The 21394-nt window shown below is 47.5% G+C and overlaps 1 protein-coding gene across 4 annotated transcripts in view; it reads right to left on the reverse strand.

The window, feature by feature from the left end:
• The window catches only part of HJURP (Holliday junction recognition protein), a 934375-nt gene that overhangs the window by 433310 nt on the left and 479671 nt on the right, over positions 1-21394 (reverse strand). For all 4 annotated transcript variants that reach the window (XM_078687703.1, XM_078687705.1, XM_078687704.1 and 1 more), the window contains one exon: positions 10714-10769. In XM_078687703.1, the coding sequence (XP_078543829.1) occupies positions 10714-10769 (56 nt within the window). The remainder of the gene's footprint in view (positions 1-10713; positions 10770-21394) is intronic.

Raw genomic sequence — 21394 nt, forward strand, 5'->3', positions numbered from 1 at the left:
TCCGGCTCCGTGTCATAGGTGGGGGATCAGAGTATGGATCAGGGCCAGAGTCGGGGAAGTTCGAGGTGGCATGACCAACGCCGGTCCGGATCCATCTGTGGATCCAAGGGGCCAAAACTAATGCCCGGGCACAGTCGCCATTGTGCTTTCAGTAGGAGCTCCTCCCGAACCCGCAGGGCCTGAAGGGATGCCAGTGGGCACGGAGAGCTCAAATATGAAGTCCACAGCCTCATAAAACTCTGACTTGAGCAGGGGGTTTTCTGGCTCCCGGAAACTCAGGGATGCACAGAGCCCACCCATGGGCTGGCTCAATCGTGGAGCCAGGCTTAAAGTGACAATGCTCACTCATCTCACCTGAAGACCTGAAGATGGGGCGAAGTCGAAGATCTCTTCGACTTCTTACTCTTCTTCTTCTTGTGGGACTTACCAGAGTGACCCAATGACTTCGAGTGCGACAAATATCTAAGGGGCCAAGACCGCTCCTGGCACTTTCCAATCAACCAGAAATTAGATTGTCAAGGCGTCACAAGTTGGCTGCCAGGACCCTGAGGGAATGCGCTCTCTCTCAGCGCCTTTGGGTGCATGGAGGAGCAGAATGCACAGGCCTTTGGGTCGTGGTCGCACTCGAAGCACCAAAGGCATACAAGATGCGGGTCTGTCACTGAAATCTGACAGGGAGAAATCACAGTGACTGGGGTCAAGATTAGGAAGATCCCAGTCAGACTAGGTCAAACACACACTGACACCAGACAAATAGTGGGGGTAACCACGCTAGAAGGATCCTACCTTCCTACCCACACAAAACAATTGAGTGCACCTTCCCAATCATTGAGAAGTGACCCATTGCTTGGCTAATTACCTTTATTCTCTCTTGGTAAAGAAAGGCTTTTTCCAGGCCTGAGTCCCTACTCACAATTCATAACTGAATTTAAGTGAACAGAAGAATCAAGGCAGATTTGTAGCAGCTGAATGAAAACCTAATCTTGTTGAGTATCTTGATCGCCTAGACTACACTACACTCTGCATTCTCTCTTAAAGCCACTCAGAGGAGATTGTTACCTAGATATGGAAACCTGCGTGCTTTCAGCTGTCACCAAAAGACTGTCTCTGGTACCAGGATCTCAGTAAAGACTTTCTCCATGACTGTACTAGTACTGATGGTTTCCCAAATGTAAATCCGAAGTTCTTCTGTTTCTTCAGAATGCATTCTGAAGATCTACGAAGAACAGTTAAGGTCAACAGCTTTCAAACTAAGCTGAATTCTAAATTTTGAAATTCTGCAGCTGGATAAATTGGTTTAGATCATATAGCTCCGAGATTGACCGTAGCCCCCTGCACTTTACAGACACAGAAGTGGCTATAGCAGCTGTAGCACACATGCCACATTCATACCTGAAAGGATCCAAGAGTCTTTGGTGACCTGGTTCAGTGGGAGCAGTGGAGAAAAAGCACTCCTTTCCCTTGGAGTAGAGTGGGCCTTCTGATGTTCTACAAGTGAAGACTACTGGTCTAAGGGGAAGTCTTTGGGACATCTTAGCCTTGGTTGAGGCTGTGGAAAAGGTGTGTCCTTCGCGCTTGAAGCAGCTTCTCTTTGCCAGCATCTCTCTGGGATAGAGGATTCTCCGACTGGTTTCTTGGAGCAAAAGGACTCTAACTTTGAAAGAATGAAAAAGTAGACTTAACCAGCTGGCAACAGTTAAGAGGTCTTTGTGTTACTGTTTGGATGGGATTACGCAATTTAACTGCAACCTTGTGTGATTTATACTGCTGGAGAACCTCTTCCATCAAGAGCTCAAGTAAGTTCTTCAAAGGGGTGAGTGACTGCTTTTTCTGGATCAGAGGACTTGAGTTTGACTGCTGATGCATGGCCCGGCCTAACTTTATGGTCATAGTGGTCATGACGATGAAAAACCTGGATACATGCTTTACATGTTCTACAATCTCTTCGAATTAAACAAGAATATGTGCTCATCCTAGGCATAGTGCAGAAAAGGAGGTATAGTGGTTGAACTAGGGTCAAAGCATTTTCTTTGTGCTTTCTGCTTAGCCAAAAGATTTCTTTTCGATGGTTACGGTTTGAGGGGTCCTAGAGAGGTATCAATCTATTGGAGTTTTGGTTAGCCTGTGATAGAGTTTGTTTACTTTTGCTTTTATATTGCATGGGGAAAAGCAGGTGGGGGGATGTGTTGAGTGCAAGATTGAACCTGTTTTCATTTTTCATTTCATTATGTCTTTATTTCGATTAAAATAATCATAAAAGACAGTACATACAACGATGGATAAAAGTTTTTGAATAAAAACACAGTGCCATATATAACAATCAAAACAGTGTGGTAAATTCAGTAGTTAGTGCAAAATATATGTCAAATAAAATTGATCAAAAACAAAGAACCAATTTAAAACCATATAAATACAAAGTTACTGTATAAAATCTGATAATCATTGCTGCTAAGAGTTAATTAATTAACAGGGCCACACTGAAATGACATGACATTTTTTATGGCTATAACTAGGGTAGGGTTTCTCTTCATTTTTTACAGTGAATATGCCATGCCCAGCTCAGGAATTTCGCCAAAGCTACAACTATAGAAGCATCAGTGGATGTCCGCAGAATTCTTAACGCCACCATAGCCGATCTAGTGCCCATGTTCGTGCAAATTGGTTTCAGCCATTTATGCCTGGATAGTTTATAAGCCGGGCACGCCAACAGAAAGTAGGATATGGATTCCAGCTCAGCTGGACAAGCACGACAGTTCTCTGACCCATGCAAACGCCAGTTACAAGTAAAGGCGTTGACTGGGAGAGAGCCGACCCTAAACTGGTGGTATAGTTTCCTATCCACCGGTCTTAAGATGGTATCCCAATATGCTTCAAACACAAAGTCCTGTTTTTGCATCAGATAATCCATAGATTGGGTGGGCTTAGTAGTAGAAGAAAAGTATTTGCTCTTGACCATATCCCAATAGGTGGCCTTGAGCTCCCTTTTAGACGGAAATGGATTTTCTTCGGGGTGCTCCCACAGACCACTCATCCCCATCCCACACAGGGTGTTTTTTACATTCTGTAGCCATTTGATCTTCCCCGTACAGCCAACCCCCCTGAAATCCATAAGCAATTTTGCATTTTGAGAAAGCTCAGGGGTAACCCAGAGTCGTCGCCAAAATGCTATGGGCCTGTATTGGGCTAGATCCTCAATATGAAGGCAGCCCAGATCCAAACAAAGGGGAAATAATGGTGTGGATTGCGGAAGGCTCGTAATAGCTCTGACAAATTTATTTTGGGCTTGTGCCAAGGAGCAGATGTTCTCGAAACCCCATAGTTACGCTCCATACAAGATTGAGGTATTAACCTTGGTGTTGTATATCTTAAGAACCGGGGCCATGGGCCTAGTGAATGAGAGCTTATGTTCTTTAACAAGAGCTCCTGCCAGTTGAGAGTGTTTTAGAGCTAAAAGATCAATGTGTGGTTTCCAGCTAAGTTTCTTATCCAGGGTAATCCCCAGGTATGCAAATGCATTTGTCTGTTCCAAGAGGACATTGTTCATGAGTACACTACTTTGAATGGTCTTATGGTGGTGAAAGACCATGAACTTGGTCTTGTCCACATTAACCACGAGCCCATGATCACGTCAAAACACCTTGAACCTAGACAATGCAGCCTGCAATCCCTTCTGCGTCTTGGATAGGATCAGGGTGTTGTCCGCGAACATGAGCAGTGGTATCCCAAGCCCCCCAGGCTAGGGGCATCTATGTAACATGTGGAGTAGTAGTGAACCACCCTGTCTATACACTGGGAGAACAATGTCGGCGCCAGGACGCATCCTTGGCGCACACCCATTAGGACTGGGAAACTAGCTGTGATCTCACCCTTTGAGCCCCACCGCACCTGAGCGTAGTTCGAGTTGTGCAACTTAATTATCAAGGATAATAGCTCCTGAGGCATCCCTACTTCCAAAAGAGTGTGCCACATTGTGTTAAGTGGCACCAAGTCAAAAGCAGACTTAAAGTTGATAAAGGCTGCATATAAAGACCCTCCTCCTATTATAACTACCTTCCAGTAAATCATAACAAACCTGAAAACCTGATCAATGGTGCTAGAAAAAGGGCAAACGCCTGCCTGCAGTGGTGACAGGATCTCATTCTCCTCAATCCACACTTGGATTCTACTGAGGACCAGTCTGGCAATTATTTTCTGCATAGAGTCAATAAGGCTAATCGGCGTATAATTGCAAGGAGACGAGCGATCACCCTTTTTAAATATCGGTAGTATGATAGCTCCAGACCAGGTATCGGGGACGGGTGCACCATTGGCTATGGCATTGGCTATAAAAGTAATGTATTTGACCCAGTTCTCTTTGTCATACTGAAACAAATCAGACGGTATACAGTCTGGACCAGGAGCCCTCCCTTTCGGCAACAATGAGAGGACCATCTCAACCTCAGAGCTATCGAACGATAAGATGGCAGACGTAAAACCAGGTAGGGGGTAGGTATCAACATTATTTACAATTGAAAATTGTGCTTTAAAGAACTCAACCCACGAGTCGGGCACTACATGGTTCACCGGTATATGTGGTGTTCCATTGCTGCCCCACTTAACTAACTGCCAGAATGTAAGCATGTCTCTCTCGTGACTAGCTTCAAGTAGGTCGAGCCATCGTTTATTGTCCCAATCCTTCTTGGCTGCTTTTTGGGCTGCTTTATACTTCGACCCTGCCAATCTAACCTTGCCCAAATTTTTAGATCTAATAGCCTTTGTTAGCTTCTGGTATGCCTCTATACAGAGCTTATTGTACCAGGTAGCCATCTTTACACCTGAAATGTTCTTCCTGGAATTACAATTAATAAAGAGTGGTTTTAAACTGGTAAATAGCTCACTATGTACACTCGGTGCAATACGATTCATATCCTCCTGGGAGTGCCAACTATTAAGAATAGCAACCGAGGGGAGGAGCCTAGCTCGCGACCGAGATGGCCGCGCTTTAGCTCGGCTCCGTTCGCCCGCCTGTGTTTTTCACATTTATCCTGCATTTATCCTGCCCCGGGAAGCCCTCCTTGCTGTGTGGTACTACTACGACGCACTGCAGGCACTTACCACTTGTTCCGGTTGTCCTGGCTGCTGTGGGTCCGGTGCAGTGCCCCCGACCATTCCCGGGACTCGAGAGCGGACTGGCCTGATTCTTCGTCCCGGCTCCTGGGCCGGATGCAGCCTGCGGGCTTGCCCTTCGGGGCGCACTGGAGGTGATTGGAGGGCCGCTGTTCGTGTGAGCCGGAGGTTCCTGGCTGAGAGACTCCTGTGTGGCGGCAGCCTTGGATGGTGACGCTGCCCTTCATTATTGGGGTTCCTCGTGTGTTCAGCTTCCTCCCCCTTTGTTCTCCGGTCCGGCCATTTTGTTCTTTGCCGCCCGGACTCGGAGATCGGGACTGGCGACATTGGGGGGCCGGCGAATCCCCTTCTTCTGGTGGCCCCCCTTCCTGTCCGGGGTGTTCTTCTGCCTGTCGGCGGGACTTCATCTGCTTGACTGCCGCCCCGGCGGAGGTTGTTGGCCGCGCGGCCTGTTCGGGCTCTCAAGATGGCGACCAACCCCATTTGTTTGGGCCGGGCCCGGACGAGCACTGGGGGCCCGCCGCAAGGCCCAGGTGTCGGATACTGTGAAGGTTTTCCTGCACTTAAGGGGATCTTACACATCCTGCTATCCTGGCGGCTCTCGGTGGCCGCGCCACTCCTGGCTCTGGAGACGGTTCCTCACTGCGGGCCTCCCGGGCCCCCACGACCGGATGAGGCATTGATATCGCGGGGTGTGGCTGGTACTCTCCTGGCGGACTCGGTCCCGGCTGCCGCCCCGGAGGTGCGTAACCTGATGGCGCCTTCTCCTCCTGTGCTGCCTCCTCTGCCCTTGGCCCGGGAGCTGGATTTTGTTTTGCCGGACTTTCATGATTCTCCTGGTCCCTCTCAATCACCACTGCCCGATGACGTCTCCTGTGCCGGCCCGGATGGGTCGGTTTTTATGGATATATCCTTGGAACTGTGCCTGCATCGTTTGCTACATTCTGTGATTTTCCTGGATCTTCCGTGCTTTTCTTCCTGTGACTTTTTTGGACTGCCGTTGGACTCTCCTGCTGCCTGCCTTCTGTTCTTTCTGGCAGGGTCCTCGTTGGATCGGACCCTTATTGCTTTGGATAAAAAGGGTCAGGGCTGATGAAAACTGACTCTTATATGCGGTAGCTCATGAACGGCTTGGATGATCTCTGTGTCCTGATATGGTTCGGTGTACCTGGTTAGTGCTCCTGGACTTTGGCCTGATACTCTTTGGCTTCCCGAGGACTTGGACCTTTAACCCGGGCGGGTGGATGGGTGCGTTTACTCCTGTCTTTGGCCCTCCCCCGTGTGTATGTTTGTATGTCTTTACTCCCTTCTTTCCTTCCCTTCCTTCCCCCCCCCTTTTTTTGTCTTTTAATTCCAACTTTTCTTGCTCCACTATATTTCGGGTTCTACTTAGGGCGACAGGCACGCTGCGGGGGGGGTAGGCCGTAGCCTTCTGCAGGGGTGCAGGGTGGGCTTAAGGGTGGGTGGGGGGGGGTCTGTTTGTGTCGGGGGGTCTTTTCCCCCCCTTATTTTCCCCTTTTTTGTTCTATGGCTCTTGTGTATTCACTTTTTCGGGACTCTGTCACCTCGTGTCTCCCCCGGGGGTTTTCTGTCCTTCTTCCGGTGTGTGGCTGATTGTGGTTCGCTGCCTATTCTGGTATCGTGTTTCTGTTACATCGCATGCCGGTCTTATTGTCCTGTTTTTCCCCCTGGGGGTGCATGGTCTGGCGGGTGTTCCTTTTGTTGTCTTTTTCTCCCTCTTTCCCTTCCTCCTTTATGGAGGTTCCCTCTTTCCGTTGGGGTGCGTATTGCGTAGTCTTTGTGATGGGGCTTTTTGACCACGTCTTCTTTGTTCGGGTAGGGGCGGAGGTGAGTGAGCTCGATTGACTGTTGCCACTGTCGCTATTTGATGGCCTGATTCTGTTTCTGTCCTTTGCTAGATTTGATTATATGGTTTCATTTTCTTACGTTGTGTCTATAAAATGGCGGCTTGCCACGGTCCCTCCCTTGTACTCTCATATACGGCCCGTTATTCCTTTGGTCCCCTCCCCGTGCTAGAAAATTAACCTTTATTATCCTGCTCTTGCTGAACGCTCGATGGTTTTTATTGCTTCACCAGTGCTCCTGATGTTATATCCTGTGCAGATCTTCTTTTTGTATGCTGGTTCTTTGACCATTCTGTTCTGGCCAGCCCGTGGGGTTGTAGGCCAGTATTTGTGAGCTTTCATTGTTCAATAAAGGTTTAAAAAAAAAAAAAAAAAAAAAAATAGCAACCGAATGGGCAACCATAGACTTCATCTGCCCGAAGTCCCCCTCTCTTTCAACAAGCCTGGTCCATCTAACTCGTCTGTCGTCGTTCGTGACAGCGGCTTCCACTAAGTTGTGTACCTCATCCATGTTGGCATTAGCTAATTAACTCAGTGCCGATAATGATAGTACTAGTGGATCATGGTCCCTTTCAGTCCGCTCAACGAATGACATATCATATAAGTGTGCCCAGAATTCCACACAAAGAAGGATATAATCTATCCTGCTTGATCTTACACAGTTATTAAAGGTATACGCACCCTTCCGATCCGACTGTATCCTCCCATTTGCTGCCCTTACTCCCTTCTCCAGGCACATCCCCTTAAGCTGCAAAGCAGCTTCAGTCCATTTTTTAATTGGACTAAGATCTAAGGAGGGTATCTTTCATTGAGAATCCTCATCTGAGGTTAAGTTACCATCGTCAAAGCCAAGGGGTTCAAAAGAGCAATTAAAATCTCCCACTATGATCAAATAGTCCCTGCTTTCCAGCTGCCCAGAAACCCGTCAAGAATTGCAACAGTCTCAGAGCGCCTCCCACCCGACTGCCCTCTTGCATAAATGTTGATTAGCAAGATATCCCTATAGTGGCCCGTACGTAGACAAAGGGCCATGATATCCTGGCTGTCAATAAAGACTTCCTTAACAGTATAACTCGCTTGCTGTCTCACCCAGCATGTTAGCCCACCAGATGGTCTCCCCTTTAGCCCCCCTTGAGCTAGTTTAGAGAAGTTAAGAAACACGGGGTGATGAATTTGTTCCATGGCCCATGTCTCCTGAAATACCCAAATGTTGTGCTGTTCTACAACCAGTCACTGGATTCAGTTTTGGACAAAACCCCCGCAATGTTCCAAGAGCCCAATGAAGTACCGGCTACCCCCACTAACTGTGTGGACCGAGGTTCGGGCCTTTCAGAAAGATCTCCAGTTAGGGAGCCTTGATCTAATCCCCAATACCCCTTGATTGGGCTTGGTATGGTTATTACAGGCCCACCATCACTGCCGAGTCAGTTATTGTTATCCATTGTAGAAAGAGCATCAAAACAATTGCTCACAGGGACTGAATGTTCAAAAATCCTGTGTGCTTGAAAAGACCCTCTCATGTTGGCACCACTATGAGGAATGGTGAGTCGATAAAAAAAGCACAAGGGTAATACAGAAATGGTGTCCCCAACAACGCGATACCCTGCTCTCGAAAGGATATACTGAACCATACTGGGTGACCTAAAGCTCAAGACCACACAATCCCCCCCTAAGAATTTTCTGTGACTTCTCCCCCATGGGACCCTGCGCACTATTTTAAATTCTGTAAACAGTTCTGTTGTTAGCCCAGTTCTCATACTTAGGAGATGAAGGGCCTTATTGCGTAGGATAGACCAATGTTCCAGCGCCTGGAGTCCAAGCTCCGGGACATTCCCCAGAACAACAGTGTAAGGGGTGGCCTCCGATGGTAGGTATAGGGAAGTTGGGGGGGTGTAGCTTCTCTGCTAATGGTTGTTGGAATAGTTGCAAATTACCCAATCTCGGGGCCTGGGGGGCAACATGTGGGCCAGGCCCACCGACAATTGGGGGTTTTGTGGAGCCTGGCTTCAATTGAAGCACGTTTCTGCATCACGGGTCTATTAGAGAGGCAATCTTCTGCAATAGCTGAATATTATAATCTTCCTTACTACAATGTACTGGGTCAGAAACAGCGTCAACAGTAGAACAGTCGCCAAGGGTTTGCTGGCGCTCCACAACCCCCCTGGTAGGGGCCTTCCGAGTTAAACCCCCTGTCAAGTGGGGTTGTGTTTTTGCTAAGGCACGGGCTTTCCTCTTCTTTGAAGGCGGTTCCCCCCCTGCTCCCACCGCCCCCGGCTTAGACTGTTTTGCCTTCCCACTCCTAGTAGTAACTGGAGAGGCTCTATAGGAATTTTCTAAACTTGCTGGCATGGAAACAGTGGGGGCAGCCAGGTTACACGGGAGTAGCCTGCCTCGGTAACCCTATGTGAGGAACTACAGGGGCATTTATTTGTGTTGGCGTGGTAAAGGGGGCTGGGTTACCTGATCCTGATGGTGGTAGGGGTTCCAGCGATATACTGCGCTCCGTGGGTTGAATCTCATGAATGAGCACGGACTCAGCCCTAGTTAAGAACACATCAAGGGTTCCCACTACTCTGCCCCCTACATCCGATTTTCGTTTGCCCAAGAGACTAACCCCTACAGATGGCATGATGAAACAGTGATAGAACTAGGCTGACCCCCCTGATGAAATGCCAAAGGTTAGTGGGGTAGCCCATCCCATCCGCCTCCGGTCTTGGACGGGCTCAGACGTGCTCGCCCTTCGTCCGGGCTTCGTTCCGCGCCGCGGTGGGAGAGGCAGCGCTTTAAGTGGTGGTCCCGCCTCCCCCTCTCTTGCGTCAGCTGTGTCTGTCAGGGAGCACTCTGGGAGTCTGAGTCCTCTCCCAGGGTGTCTGCGCCGGTGGCAGCAACTTGAAAGCGTCCTTCGGAGCCCTGGAACCTCGTCCCACCAGAGCTGTTACTGCGACGTCGGAAGGGGACCTCAGCAGGCAAGGAAAGTTAGGTGCGGTAGCAAAATCCGGGCAGACAGAAACCCTGTTTTCATTTCTATACTCGACTAAGAGTATTTGTGTTAGGTCTAGTTGTTTTATTATTTAATAGTGTTTTTTGCAGGTAGGTTATCCCACATAAATTACAATACCATATGTGGTAGGTAGTGTGCATACACATTTAAAGTCCATTTCAAAGCATACCCATTTTCAGAGGTTAAAATTCACTGAAATTACAGGAAATTAGCGTTCGCATAGCCTTAATATCTGTGCATAATATTAATGATGAAACTGGTTTTCTGCCAAATCTTCAGTGATCCATATATGTACTTGTTAACAGACATCAAAAAGCTCAGTGTATCATTTTCAAAGACTAGCAACACATTTACCATTTCAGTTCCTTGCAACAACTCAAATCTTGTAAATATTATTATTATCCTTGCGAAAACGCTAAAACACCTTATTCAGAAGGCAAAAGAAATAGGGCCGTTCGACACTGGCCACATGATTTCTTTATACCAGTCTGTAGTCTTCGGTCTATAGTTTTATGAAAGCGTAATAAATATTACTTTGAACGCTTCTGCCTTGGAACTAGTCATCTCTGAACATAGGCAGATCATTTTTCTGATACGTACAATGTAATATCACCTCAAGTTACTTAATATAAACCTCATATACTTTTTAGAGGACAATTTCAGAGTTTGACTTGGTATTACACACACTGAACAACGAAATATTGCATGAATCTTCACTTGTGGCTCACTAGCTACACTTACCCGCTTGTCAGTCATCGGCGAAATGATGAGTTTAAGATCGCGTGGGCGCTTGTCACCTACAGTGTCATAAAAACATAGATTATGAATTGTCTCTCTATGCAAAGCAGCACTTACTCAAGTTACGTTTACAGACAGAGTTCTTGAAAGAATGCAATATACACAATCTACAAAAGATAGACAATAGGAGAGATGGCTAAGTTTCTCCGAGTTTAGATCTGGATGCTGTGCAACCCTTTAAAGTGGGCCAGAGAACATAATGCAGAGTGTCCCTGGGAAGGGAAGTTAGAGTGCACAACGAACTAGAGGATGTTACTATGGTGGAATCCTGCAGTTCGTCTATGTATCCCCAACACAAAGGATTTGCGTCACTTGCAGGGTGTGGAGCTCTTCAATGTTACTTCAGAGTTGGCGATGCACAGCTCCAGCCCCTGGAGTGACAGGTGAAAACATATTGTTCATGTATTATGGGCCAGCGTTCAATGCTCAAGCCTTACACCATAACCCTTAGCTTTCTAGAAAAACACTGTATATAGGCAGTCAAAGGCCGGAGGCACGCCTTCATCGCAAAAAGTGTTATAATAGGTGGTCACGGCATAACCGTATCATTCTAGGCGTATTGTGGGCATCCATGCAGTGATGATCCCAATCCTAGTATAATGTGGCACGGCACAGAGGCAATATTCTTGGCATATTGTGGGATACAGTGCATGCCTATTCTTTACCCTGGTATAATGGTGGTCCTGACATAACGGTGGTAATATCTTGAAGATTATGATTCTAATGGCATGATGGGGCCTACACCTGGTATAATACGGGCCCTGGAGTAAGAGTGGTAATTCTTGACATATGATGGGCATCCTTAGCATTAGACCCTGATACATGGGCAGCATGCCAAGCAGAAACTATCCACGAGTGATGATAATGTAGGCATTTACTTAATGAACATGCCAGGATGATATCTGGACACCAAATATATGTTTCATAAAATTGAAAAGCTGTTATATACAAACAAACAAATATGTTCTGGGGATTTATGTTTGTCTTCCAACAAGTAAAATACATTTCTTAACATCAAAGTGTGCGCATTTCCATTAACTGTCCATCTAAAGTTTTGGGACACATTATTGCATTACCAAATATATCTGTAAAGCTCATATTTAAGTAATAGTTATTGCTACAGTTTGCCACCATAGCCTGCCTACTATTTGAAAAAAAGTTTCTAGCAAAGTGATGAAGGAACAACAGGCCCCACCACATTGGACCACCTGAAATTTACAAAAATACTTTGGAGTGTCCACTGTGAGATATTGCTAACACAACTTTGGGTTTATTGTGCAAGTTGGAGGAATTAGAAAGACAGTTTTTGACTACAGAATCCAAGTTAGTGGTTCACTGATTCGTGTCAACGGGGAATATATAGTGGCCATCAACCAAATTCATAACTTAGGACAAGCACGATAAAGGCAGAAAGGAGCAGAGCAATTTCAGACTTGAACTATAGGGATTACTCTAGATAGCTGTGCACAGAATGATCATATGACCAAAGTACTTGCTCATTAGCGCACATCACACTTCTTTCTAGGGCTCGTGGTTTATCATCTCTCCTTACAAACGCTGGATTTCTAGAAGCTGAATGTACTTCCGGTATCAAACATCGCAGTCACAGGAAATAGAGTGTACTGGGTAAGCCTGACTGTGAGAGGGTGCAGATCAGGACACACCTTTTGCCTGGGATGACCTGCCATATTAGCGGTGATGGATTACCGCTGGTGACCGCATCGCGGAATCAGAGCCCCATCGTAAGGGTAACTCCACCCTCCTGTCCTCTGCCCATACAAGAACAAGACGCTCGTTATTAACACCGGAAGTACTTCTCAGCAGGAGGCGAAAAGGACCGAATCCCACGACGATGGCCGCGAATGGGCCGGAGAGGAGAAGGAGTTGCGAAGCAGAGGAGACGTGGAGGAGAAGGTCGTTGAATCGCGGGAGGAAGAAGAAGAAACCAGAGAGGAAGACGAGAAGTGGTGTGAAGAGTGGTGGTCCCCACAGGAGGAGGCTAGAGAGTGGACTCAGGAGAGTTGCGACGGAGCCTGTGGGTAACCACAAGCAGGGGACAGAGGGAGTGGGGAGGCAGGAGGTGGACGATAAAAGGGGGGATGCGAGTGTGTAGCATGGATTTCTTTTACTGTATGACCCCATCCCTCACGTATCTTTTTTCCCCGATTGGATGTTGATTGGGGGTTCTCGGGATATCCTGGACCTTTATACCCTTCCTTTTTTTTTAAAAGTGCACAATACTGCCCTGACCTGCCCTCATCACAACTTCCCCTACCCACACTAGAACCACCTGTGCTGTCTTACGACATTCCTCGAACACCGAACAGGTGTGGTGACGGACCCAACACCCCCTACGGGCTTGTTGTTTAGGAGGTGACTGACCGTTCCTTGTTTTATTTTCTCTTAATTGCCTACGTGGGAGATCCATCGACCCAGTAGAAGACCGGACTAAAGGGAAGCCAGCCGAAGACTAAGAACCTCACGAGAAAAAGGAGACCCGGAAGAAAGCCTAAAGTCCCCCAAGAACATTATTTGCTCAAACCACTGAAACCTTGAATAAAAGCCGCCGACTGGCCCACTATATACAGCCTCCACGTCTGTTTATCCGGCTTGCACTCCCACAGTTGGTGTCAGAAGTGGGATTTGCCGGAGACATGGAGGCTGTAATCGCCCGAAAGGCAGTGAGCCAAGAGAGTTTGGGGAAGGCGATGGAGAAGTTCCTCACGGTGGTGGAAGAAGACCGGGGGAAACTGCAACAAGTCATCAACAAACAAGGCCATTCTCATGACACCGCAATGGGGAAGCTCGCAGATGCCCTAGAACAACAAAGGGGCTCGAGTACACTTCCATCAGTAATCCTACAGAAATATGTAAGTGGAGAAGACCCTGAATACTTCATCAACAACTTCGAAAGGATGGCCCTGGCAGCAGCATGGCCAGCAGTTAAGTGGGGGCAATATCTAGGACCTTTATTGTCCGGGGAGCTTCAAGCCTTCTATCAAGCGGCAAACATCCTGGGAGTGGACCATATGCAGAAATAAAACAGTGCATCATGGAACGACTAGGTGTCGACGACGAAACGTACAGGCTGAGGCTCAGACAAATCAAAGAGAGCCCTCAAGAAACCCCCAGAGCCCTATATTTTCGAGTGAGGGATATGACCGACCGTTGGTTGAAACCAGCCAACGCCACCAAGGAAGACATCATGGCTAAAGTATACTTGGAACAGTACCTATCCTCACTCCATCCTCCCATTCAAAGGTGGGTCAGACAACATGCACACCTCACCCTAGAGACAGAAGTGGAGATCGCTAGTGCCTACAGCAGAGCACAAGATGCACAAAAGGAACAGGAAGAAACCCCTTGGAGAGTAGGGACAAGTGGGGTTCATCGACCTCCCCGGCATCCGCTTATTCGAAAACCCGACCCTGTTACAATCCTCCCAGGTCCTCCTGTGTTCAGGGCCCCTGGACCTCCTGGGTTTAAAGCCCCTACACCCAGACCGCAATGTTTTAACTGCGGCGGACTGGGTCACATAGCTCGCTTTTGTCCACAGAAGGATGAACCAATGTAGATAGGCTTTGCTAGAAACTATTGCTGTCTCTCCCAAAATAAACAACCACCCCCTTACATATGTGGCGTAACTGTGAATGGACAGCCCATGACAGCACTAGCCGATACAGGATGTCGGCAAAGCGTTATACAGCCACAGGATCTTGAACACGAATTGGGGATAGTTGATGGAACCTTAAACATACAGTGTGTCCATGGGGACACAAATATGCCCCACTATTCATGTACGCATACACCATGCTACTGACCCCCGGTCTAATTTAAAAGTTGGTCTCATTCCTCCACTGCCAGAACAGATCATACTGGGGAATGATTATCCACATCTACCTGAATTACTCATGGAATCAACTCCAGATGAGAAGGTATGGTGGGCCGTTGCTCCCTTTTCCCAGGATGAGAATCCAGAATGGCCGCCCTCCAAAGCCAGGAAAACGAAAAGCCAAAAACGGAGAGAGAAAGGAAAACCCATATCTGCCTTCCCAGCTCAGATAGAAGAAAATCCGTGGGAGAATGACAGAAACTTCGACGCAACACAGAGAGAGGACCCAGTCTTACAAGAAACCTGGAACAGAGCCCTGTACAATTAAGACCCTCTACACGTATGTCCCTACTTTTTTTTAATCAAAAACGGCCTATCATACAGAAAAGCAGAGTCCACTGCTAACCCCCAGTTGCTGGCCCCCACTCCATTCCGGGAAAAAGTCCTCTATTTGACCCATAGTCATTTGTTGGGTGGACATTTCGGGGAGAAGAAAACAGAGCAGTTGATATTGGAGAAGTTCTATTGGCCTGGTATATATAGACAAGTAAAAATTTATTGTTGTGAATGTCCATATGTAAAAAAAAACAGCAGATATAGGCCACCCAGAACCCCTTTACATCCACTACCCATATTAGATGAGCCCTTTTGTTGGATTGGGGTGGATATTATAGGGCCATTGTTGCCTTCATGTAGCGGGTGCCGTTATGTATTGGTCCTACTGGACTACGCTACCCGTTTTCCGGAAGCTATAGCTTTAGGACACCCAAATGCCTCTAGCATTGCCAAAGCTATGATAACTGTGTTTTCCGAGTAGGATTTCCAAAGAGATCCTGACGGATCAAGGAACCCCGTTCGTATCGAAGTTAATGAAACAAGTGTGTATTCAGTTGAGTATCAAACAGATACGAACTGTGGCATATCATCCCCAAACGGATGGTCTAGTTGAGCGCTACAACGCTACCCTTAAGGCCAATTTAAAAAAAACTCCTTGCTCTTGAATCTATGCGGTGGGCAGACATGTTACCCCTTGCTTTATATGCGATCCGGTGCAAAACCCAGAAAAGCACAGGGTATTCCCCATTTGAACTCCTCGATGGCCACCAACCCCGATCCTTATTAGAAATTGTCCGCGAGACATGGGAGACAGAGCCAAATAATACCAAATCTCAAGTAATGTGGCAAATCTTAAAAACCATCTGGAACAGATACGAACCATTGTCCGGAATAATATGAAGAAAGCAAAGGAAGCCCAAAAAGTGCAATGTGATAAAAAGACAAAGAATAGGTTCTCTGCAGTGGGGGGTGCAGTATTACTTATGATGGCCTCCTCAGACCATAAGCTGTTAGGACAATGGCAAGGCCCCTACATTGTACTAGAGCAAGTAACACCTGTTACCTATAGACTGGAGCTCGATAAGAACCGGGGAACCTCCCAGATATATCATGTTAATCTTCTGAAACAATGGGAGGGAACCCTTCCGTCCTTGGTCGGGAACATAGGAAAACACACTCCCTTATACTGCCAATGTATTGATGATGAGCTACCCTCCTACTTAAAGGACGGACTAGTCGATACCCTACTGCCCCTACAGGATATATTCTCTGTGACCCCCGGGAAGACCACATTAGTAGAACACTCTATTAAAACCATTCCAGGGAAGAAAGTACGTCTCCGTCCCAGAGGCCCGTAGGAACACCATCCGAGACGAGGTGGAACAGATGCTACAGATGGGTATTATAGAACCATCTGCAAGTGAGTGGAACTTAGCCATCGTTCTGGTACCGAAGCTGGATGGCTCGGTACGATTTTGCATAGACTTCCGGGAGGTAAATAAAATCTTTGAGTTCGACACCAACCCCCTCCCAAGGGTAGACGAGATGATTGAACGGATAGGGAGAGACACATATATCAGTACACTTGATTTGTGCCAAGGGTACTGGCAAATACCCCTGAGAGCCAAAGACAGAGAGAAAACAGTGTTTTCTACTCCTGACGGCTTGTTTCAATTCTTGGTGTTACCCTTCGGGTTGCACGGAGCACCAGCTACCTTTCAGCGGGCCATGAATCTTATCCTACAACCCCATGAAAGATACGCTGGGGCTTACATAGATGATATTGCCATCTACAGTGAGACATGGGAACAACACCTGACACACCTATACAAATTGGTCTAGGCTTTGGGAGGTCATGGTCTTAAAATTAACCCTGCCAAAAGTCCTTTGGCAACACAAACAGTGAGATACATGGGATACCTATTGGGAGAAGGTGTCATTCGACCCCAAAACAACAAATTGGCCGCTATATCCCAAATACCCTTTCCACGTTCTGCAAGAGACCTTCGTGCCTTTTTAGGGTTACTCAGGTACTATAGGAGGTTCATACCACGGTTCTCCCAGAAAGCAGCCCCTCTCACGACCTGTTGCATAAAACAGTAAAGACCGAAGCTAGGTTGAAGGACCTCAGCCCCGAAGTATCCCATGCCTTTGAGACACTGAAGGCATCCCTGACCTCAGACACAGTGTTAGCTAGCCCCGATTACACATTACCCTTCGTCCTACAGGCTGATGCCTCACACCAAGGGTTGGGGGCGGTCCTATCCCAAAGAAACAGACAGGGGGAAGAGAAACCCATACTGTATATAAGTAGAAAATTGTACCCCCGGGAAAGAAACTACGCGGTCATCGAAAAAGAAGCCTTTGCTATAAAATGGGCAATTGACTCCTTGAAGTATTACCTGGAAGGACGTGAATTCACCGTATATACGGACCACGCCCCTTTAGAATGGTTGGTACGCAACAAATGGAATAACAAAAGGGTGTTACGTTGGTTCTTATCCTTACAGCCCTACATATTCCAAACCAAACACCGGAAAGGAACTGAACAGGTGAATGTAGACTTTCTGTACCGTTATCCTCGTGAAAACACCCCTACTGGAAGGACAGCATGGGAAAGGGGATGTGAGAGGGTGCCGATCAGGACACGCCTTTTGCCTGGGATGACACGCCATATTATCGGTGATGGATTACCTGTGGTGACCGCATCGTGGAATAAGAGCTCCATCGCAACGTCTGCCGTAATGGTAATGCCACCCCCCTGTCATCTGACCACACAGGAACGAGATGCTCGTGACCCTGCGGCAGAAGGAGAAGGGAATAACACCGGAAGTACTTCTCAGCAGGAGGCGAATAGGACCGAATCCCACGACGAAGGGCGCAAATGGGCCGGAGAGTAGAAGGAGTTGCGAAGCAGAGGAGATATGGAGGAGAAGGTCGTTGAATCGAGGGAGGAAGAAAAAGAAACCAGAGAAGAAGACGAGAAGTGGTGTGAAGAGTGGTGGTCCCCACAGGAGGAGGCTGGAGTGGGGCCGCAACTTGGGAGAGTTGCAGTGGAGCTGGTGAGTAACCATGGGCAGGGGAGAGAGGGAGCGGGGAGGCGGATGATAAAAGGGGGGCGCGAGTGTGTAGCACAGATTTCTTTTACTGTATGACCCCATCCCTCACGTATCTTTTTTCCCCAATTGGTTGTCGATTGGGGGTTCTCGGGATATCCTGGACCTTTATTCCCTTCCTTTTTTTTAAAGTGCACAATACTGCCCAGACCTGCCCTCATCAAAACTTCCCCTAACCACACTAGAACTACCTGTCCTGTCTTACGACATTCCCCGAACACCGAACGGGTGTGGTGACGGACACAACACTGCCTACGGGCTTGTTGTTTAGGAGGTGACTGACAGATCATTGTTTTATTTCCTCTTATGAGCCTCCGTGTGAGATCCATCGACCCAGGAGAAGACCGGACGAAAGGGAAGCCAGCCGAATACGAAGAACCTCACGAGAAAAAGGAGACCCGGAAGAAAGCCGAAAGTCCCCCAACAACATTATTTGCTCAAACCACTGAAACCGTGAATAAAAGCAGCTGACTGGCCCACTATATACAGCCTCCGTGTATGTTTATCCGGCCCGCACTCGCACACTGCCACCTCTAGCTAAATCTCCCACTGTCCAAAATTGACACAAAGTAGGGTGATTCAAATGATGGTGAGGGTTGGGCTGAGGGTAATGAGCCAATTCGAACAGATAAATAAGTGATTGTGTCGTGTTGTGACAAAGTATTTATGAGATCGCAAAGAACAAGTTACTTACCTTTGGTAATGCCTTATATGGTACAGACTCTCCTTACATTAGAACACTGCCCAGACATCAGACTGGATCTGGAAAATCTTGAGCACTATTCCTGCACGCTAGTAGGTGGGTCAAATGATACTGCATCATAGGTGCGTTCCGCGCCGGATATGATGTGCGTCGGGCCTAGATAGACGCCAACAGTGTGCGCACATTTCAGTTTGTGAATTTTTCCACCCCAGAAGTATGGAGCCATGGCAGAAGGATGATGACCAGTATGGAGATTATTAAGGCCTACTAACACCTTTTTAGGTGGGGAACGTCAGTTCGAAGAATGGGGAGGATCGGTAAGAAATCTACAACCAGATAAAATTCCCTACAGTTAAGGTGTTTACTAAGTAAGTAACTTATTTTTCTTAAAGAAGCTTTTAGGTGCAGATTCTTTCCCTCAGAATAGATAAGCAATACCTCCCCAGAGGTGAGACTGCAAACTGGCTTAAACCAAAAAGGCCTGGAGGACAGAATGGGCAACTGATTAGTCAGGCGTAAGTGTTTTGTAAACGTGTGCAGGGATGACCACGTAGCAGCCTGACAGATATCCAGGACAGGGACTCCGCAAGCTAAAGCAGTATGCACAGCGTTGCCTTGGGTGGAGTAAGCACACAGGTTTTGCTTGCTGGCCAAAGAGTAGCAGATCCTAATGCAGAGTACTGTTCATCTGGAGAAGGTCTAGTGTCTACAATGCCTTCCCTTTCTTCGGTCAAGTGAATTCTACAAAGAGTTGGTCCTCCACTTGTTGTTCTTTGGTATGATCCATAAAAAAACGATACAGCCTCTTAGGGTCCAGGTGGTGGATTCTCTCTTCCAGCTTGAAGGTATGAGGTGCAGCAAAGTTAGCAACGTGATATTTTTGTTGACATGAAAGAATGTCAAAACCTTTGGCATAAAAGAGGCACATGTTTGGAGAACCAGCTTGTCCAGGAAAAAGCTGATGTATGAAGGTTGAACATAAAGAGCCTGTAGTTTGCCGATCCGCCTGGCCAATGTGATGGCCACCAATAAAAACTGTGTTGAGTGTCAGGAGTCTGGGAGAACAACTATTCATGGGTTTAAAGAGGAACACACGAGGTAGGTCAAAACCAAACTATGGTCCCATTGGGGACTGGGAGGGAGCATTTGCTGCAGAAAAAAGTGTCACAACAGGCGAATTAAAAAGGGACGCTCGGTCTGGCAACCGCAAAAAAGGCAAGATGGCTAAAAGTTATCACTTACCAGTGCCCACAGCAAGTCCTTGCCGGGCTAAAGACAAAGCAAACAACATCATTTCAGACAGTAGAGCAGAAAGTGAGCACACCATACCACAAACTTGTTGCAATAGCAGGCGTATACTGTTTTTGCTGAAGGACGCCAGGCTGTCAGGGTGATGTCACAGACTTCGGGAGGAAGATCAAAGACCCTCAACAGTCATCGCTCAATACCCATGCATGAAGGTGGAGTGTGCATAGGTTTAGGTGCAGAACCCTCCTCTGTTGTTGAGAAAGTAAAGCCTAAACAGATGCATAAGATAAGGAGTTCTGGATAACATACTCTCTTCGCCCAATAAGGAGTTACGAGGATGACTTGAGCACAGATGTTTCTAGGTTTTCTCAGAACTAAGGGGAGGAGAGGTATAGACAGAAGAAGTATAGCAGTCCCATATCCAGCCTAGTTAGTATGCATCTCCATGAGCCGCTTTGAAAACTCCAGCACGCAGAAGTGCTGACAATGCGTGTCTGTGCGGTGGCGAATAGATCTAGCTATGGTTCTTCCCAGTCCTCAAAGAGCCCTTTAGCCAGCACCGGATGCAGACGCCATTCAAGGTCTGCTAGGCATTGACGTCTGAGTTCGCTAGCTCCATCATTTAGAGATCTGCCAAGTGCTGTATGACCAGGAAAACAGCCTGACATTCCAGCGATGTCCAGAAGCACACCACCTCCTGCCAGAGGCTTTACACCCTCATACTGCACTGCTTGTTGCAATACCACATGGCAATAGTACTGTACATGAACACCTGCACCAGCTTCCCTTTGATAAAAGGAAGGAAAGTTTTCAATAGGAAACAAATTGCCCTCAGCTCAAGAAGACTGATGTGGAACGGAGTCTTTTTCAGAGACCAGAGGACTCTGATTTCCACGACTCCCAGAGGGCACACCAGCAAGGCGTGATGCATCAGTCACCACTGTCAGCTGTGGGTAGGGAAGGGAGAGGGGTCTGCCATTTACCCAGCTGCAGTCCTGTAATCACCACTGCAAATAATTTGAAGTCTTCCTCGAAATTTGGAGCAGGTCAGAGAGATTCACCTGATGCTGTGCCCACTGGTACTTCAGATCCCACTGCAGAGTTTGCATATGCCATCAAGCGCATTTCACAAGTAGGATGCTATCAGACCCAGAAGTCTCAGAGTCAGTCTCACTGAAATTCAAGACTGAGGTTGAAACATCGGGATCAAGTCTGAATGTCCTGGACTCTTCCCCCCTGGAGCATACCCTTAGCAACAGGTCAATGAGGTAGGGAAAAGCCGGGACCCCTGACCTCCGCAGATTATCTGTAACCACCGCCATCACTTTGGTGAACACCAGAAGAGCAATGGGGAGACCATAGGGGAGCCCAGCGTACTAAAAATGTTCC

Source organism: Lissotriton helveticus, chromosome 4_1 (assembly GCF_964261635.1).
Source record: "Lissotriton helveticus chromosome 4_1, aLisHel1.1, whole genome shotgun sequence".
Lineage (NCBI taxonomy): Eukaryota > Metazoa > Chordata > Amphibia > Caudata > Salamandridae > Lissotriton > Lissotriton helveticus.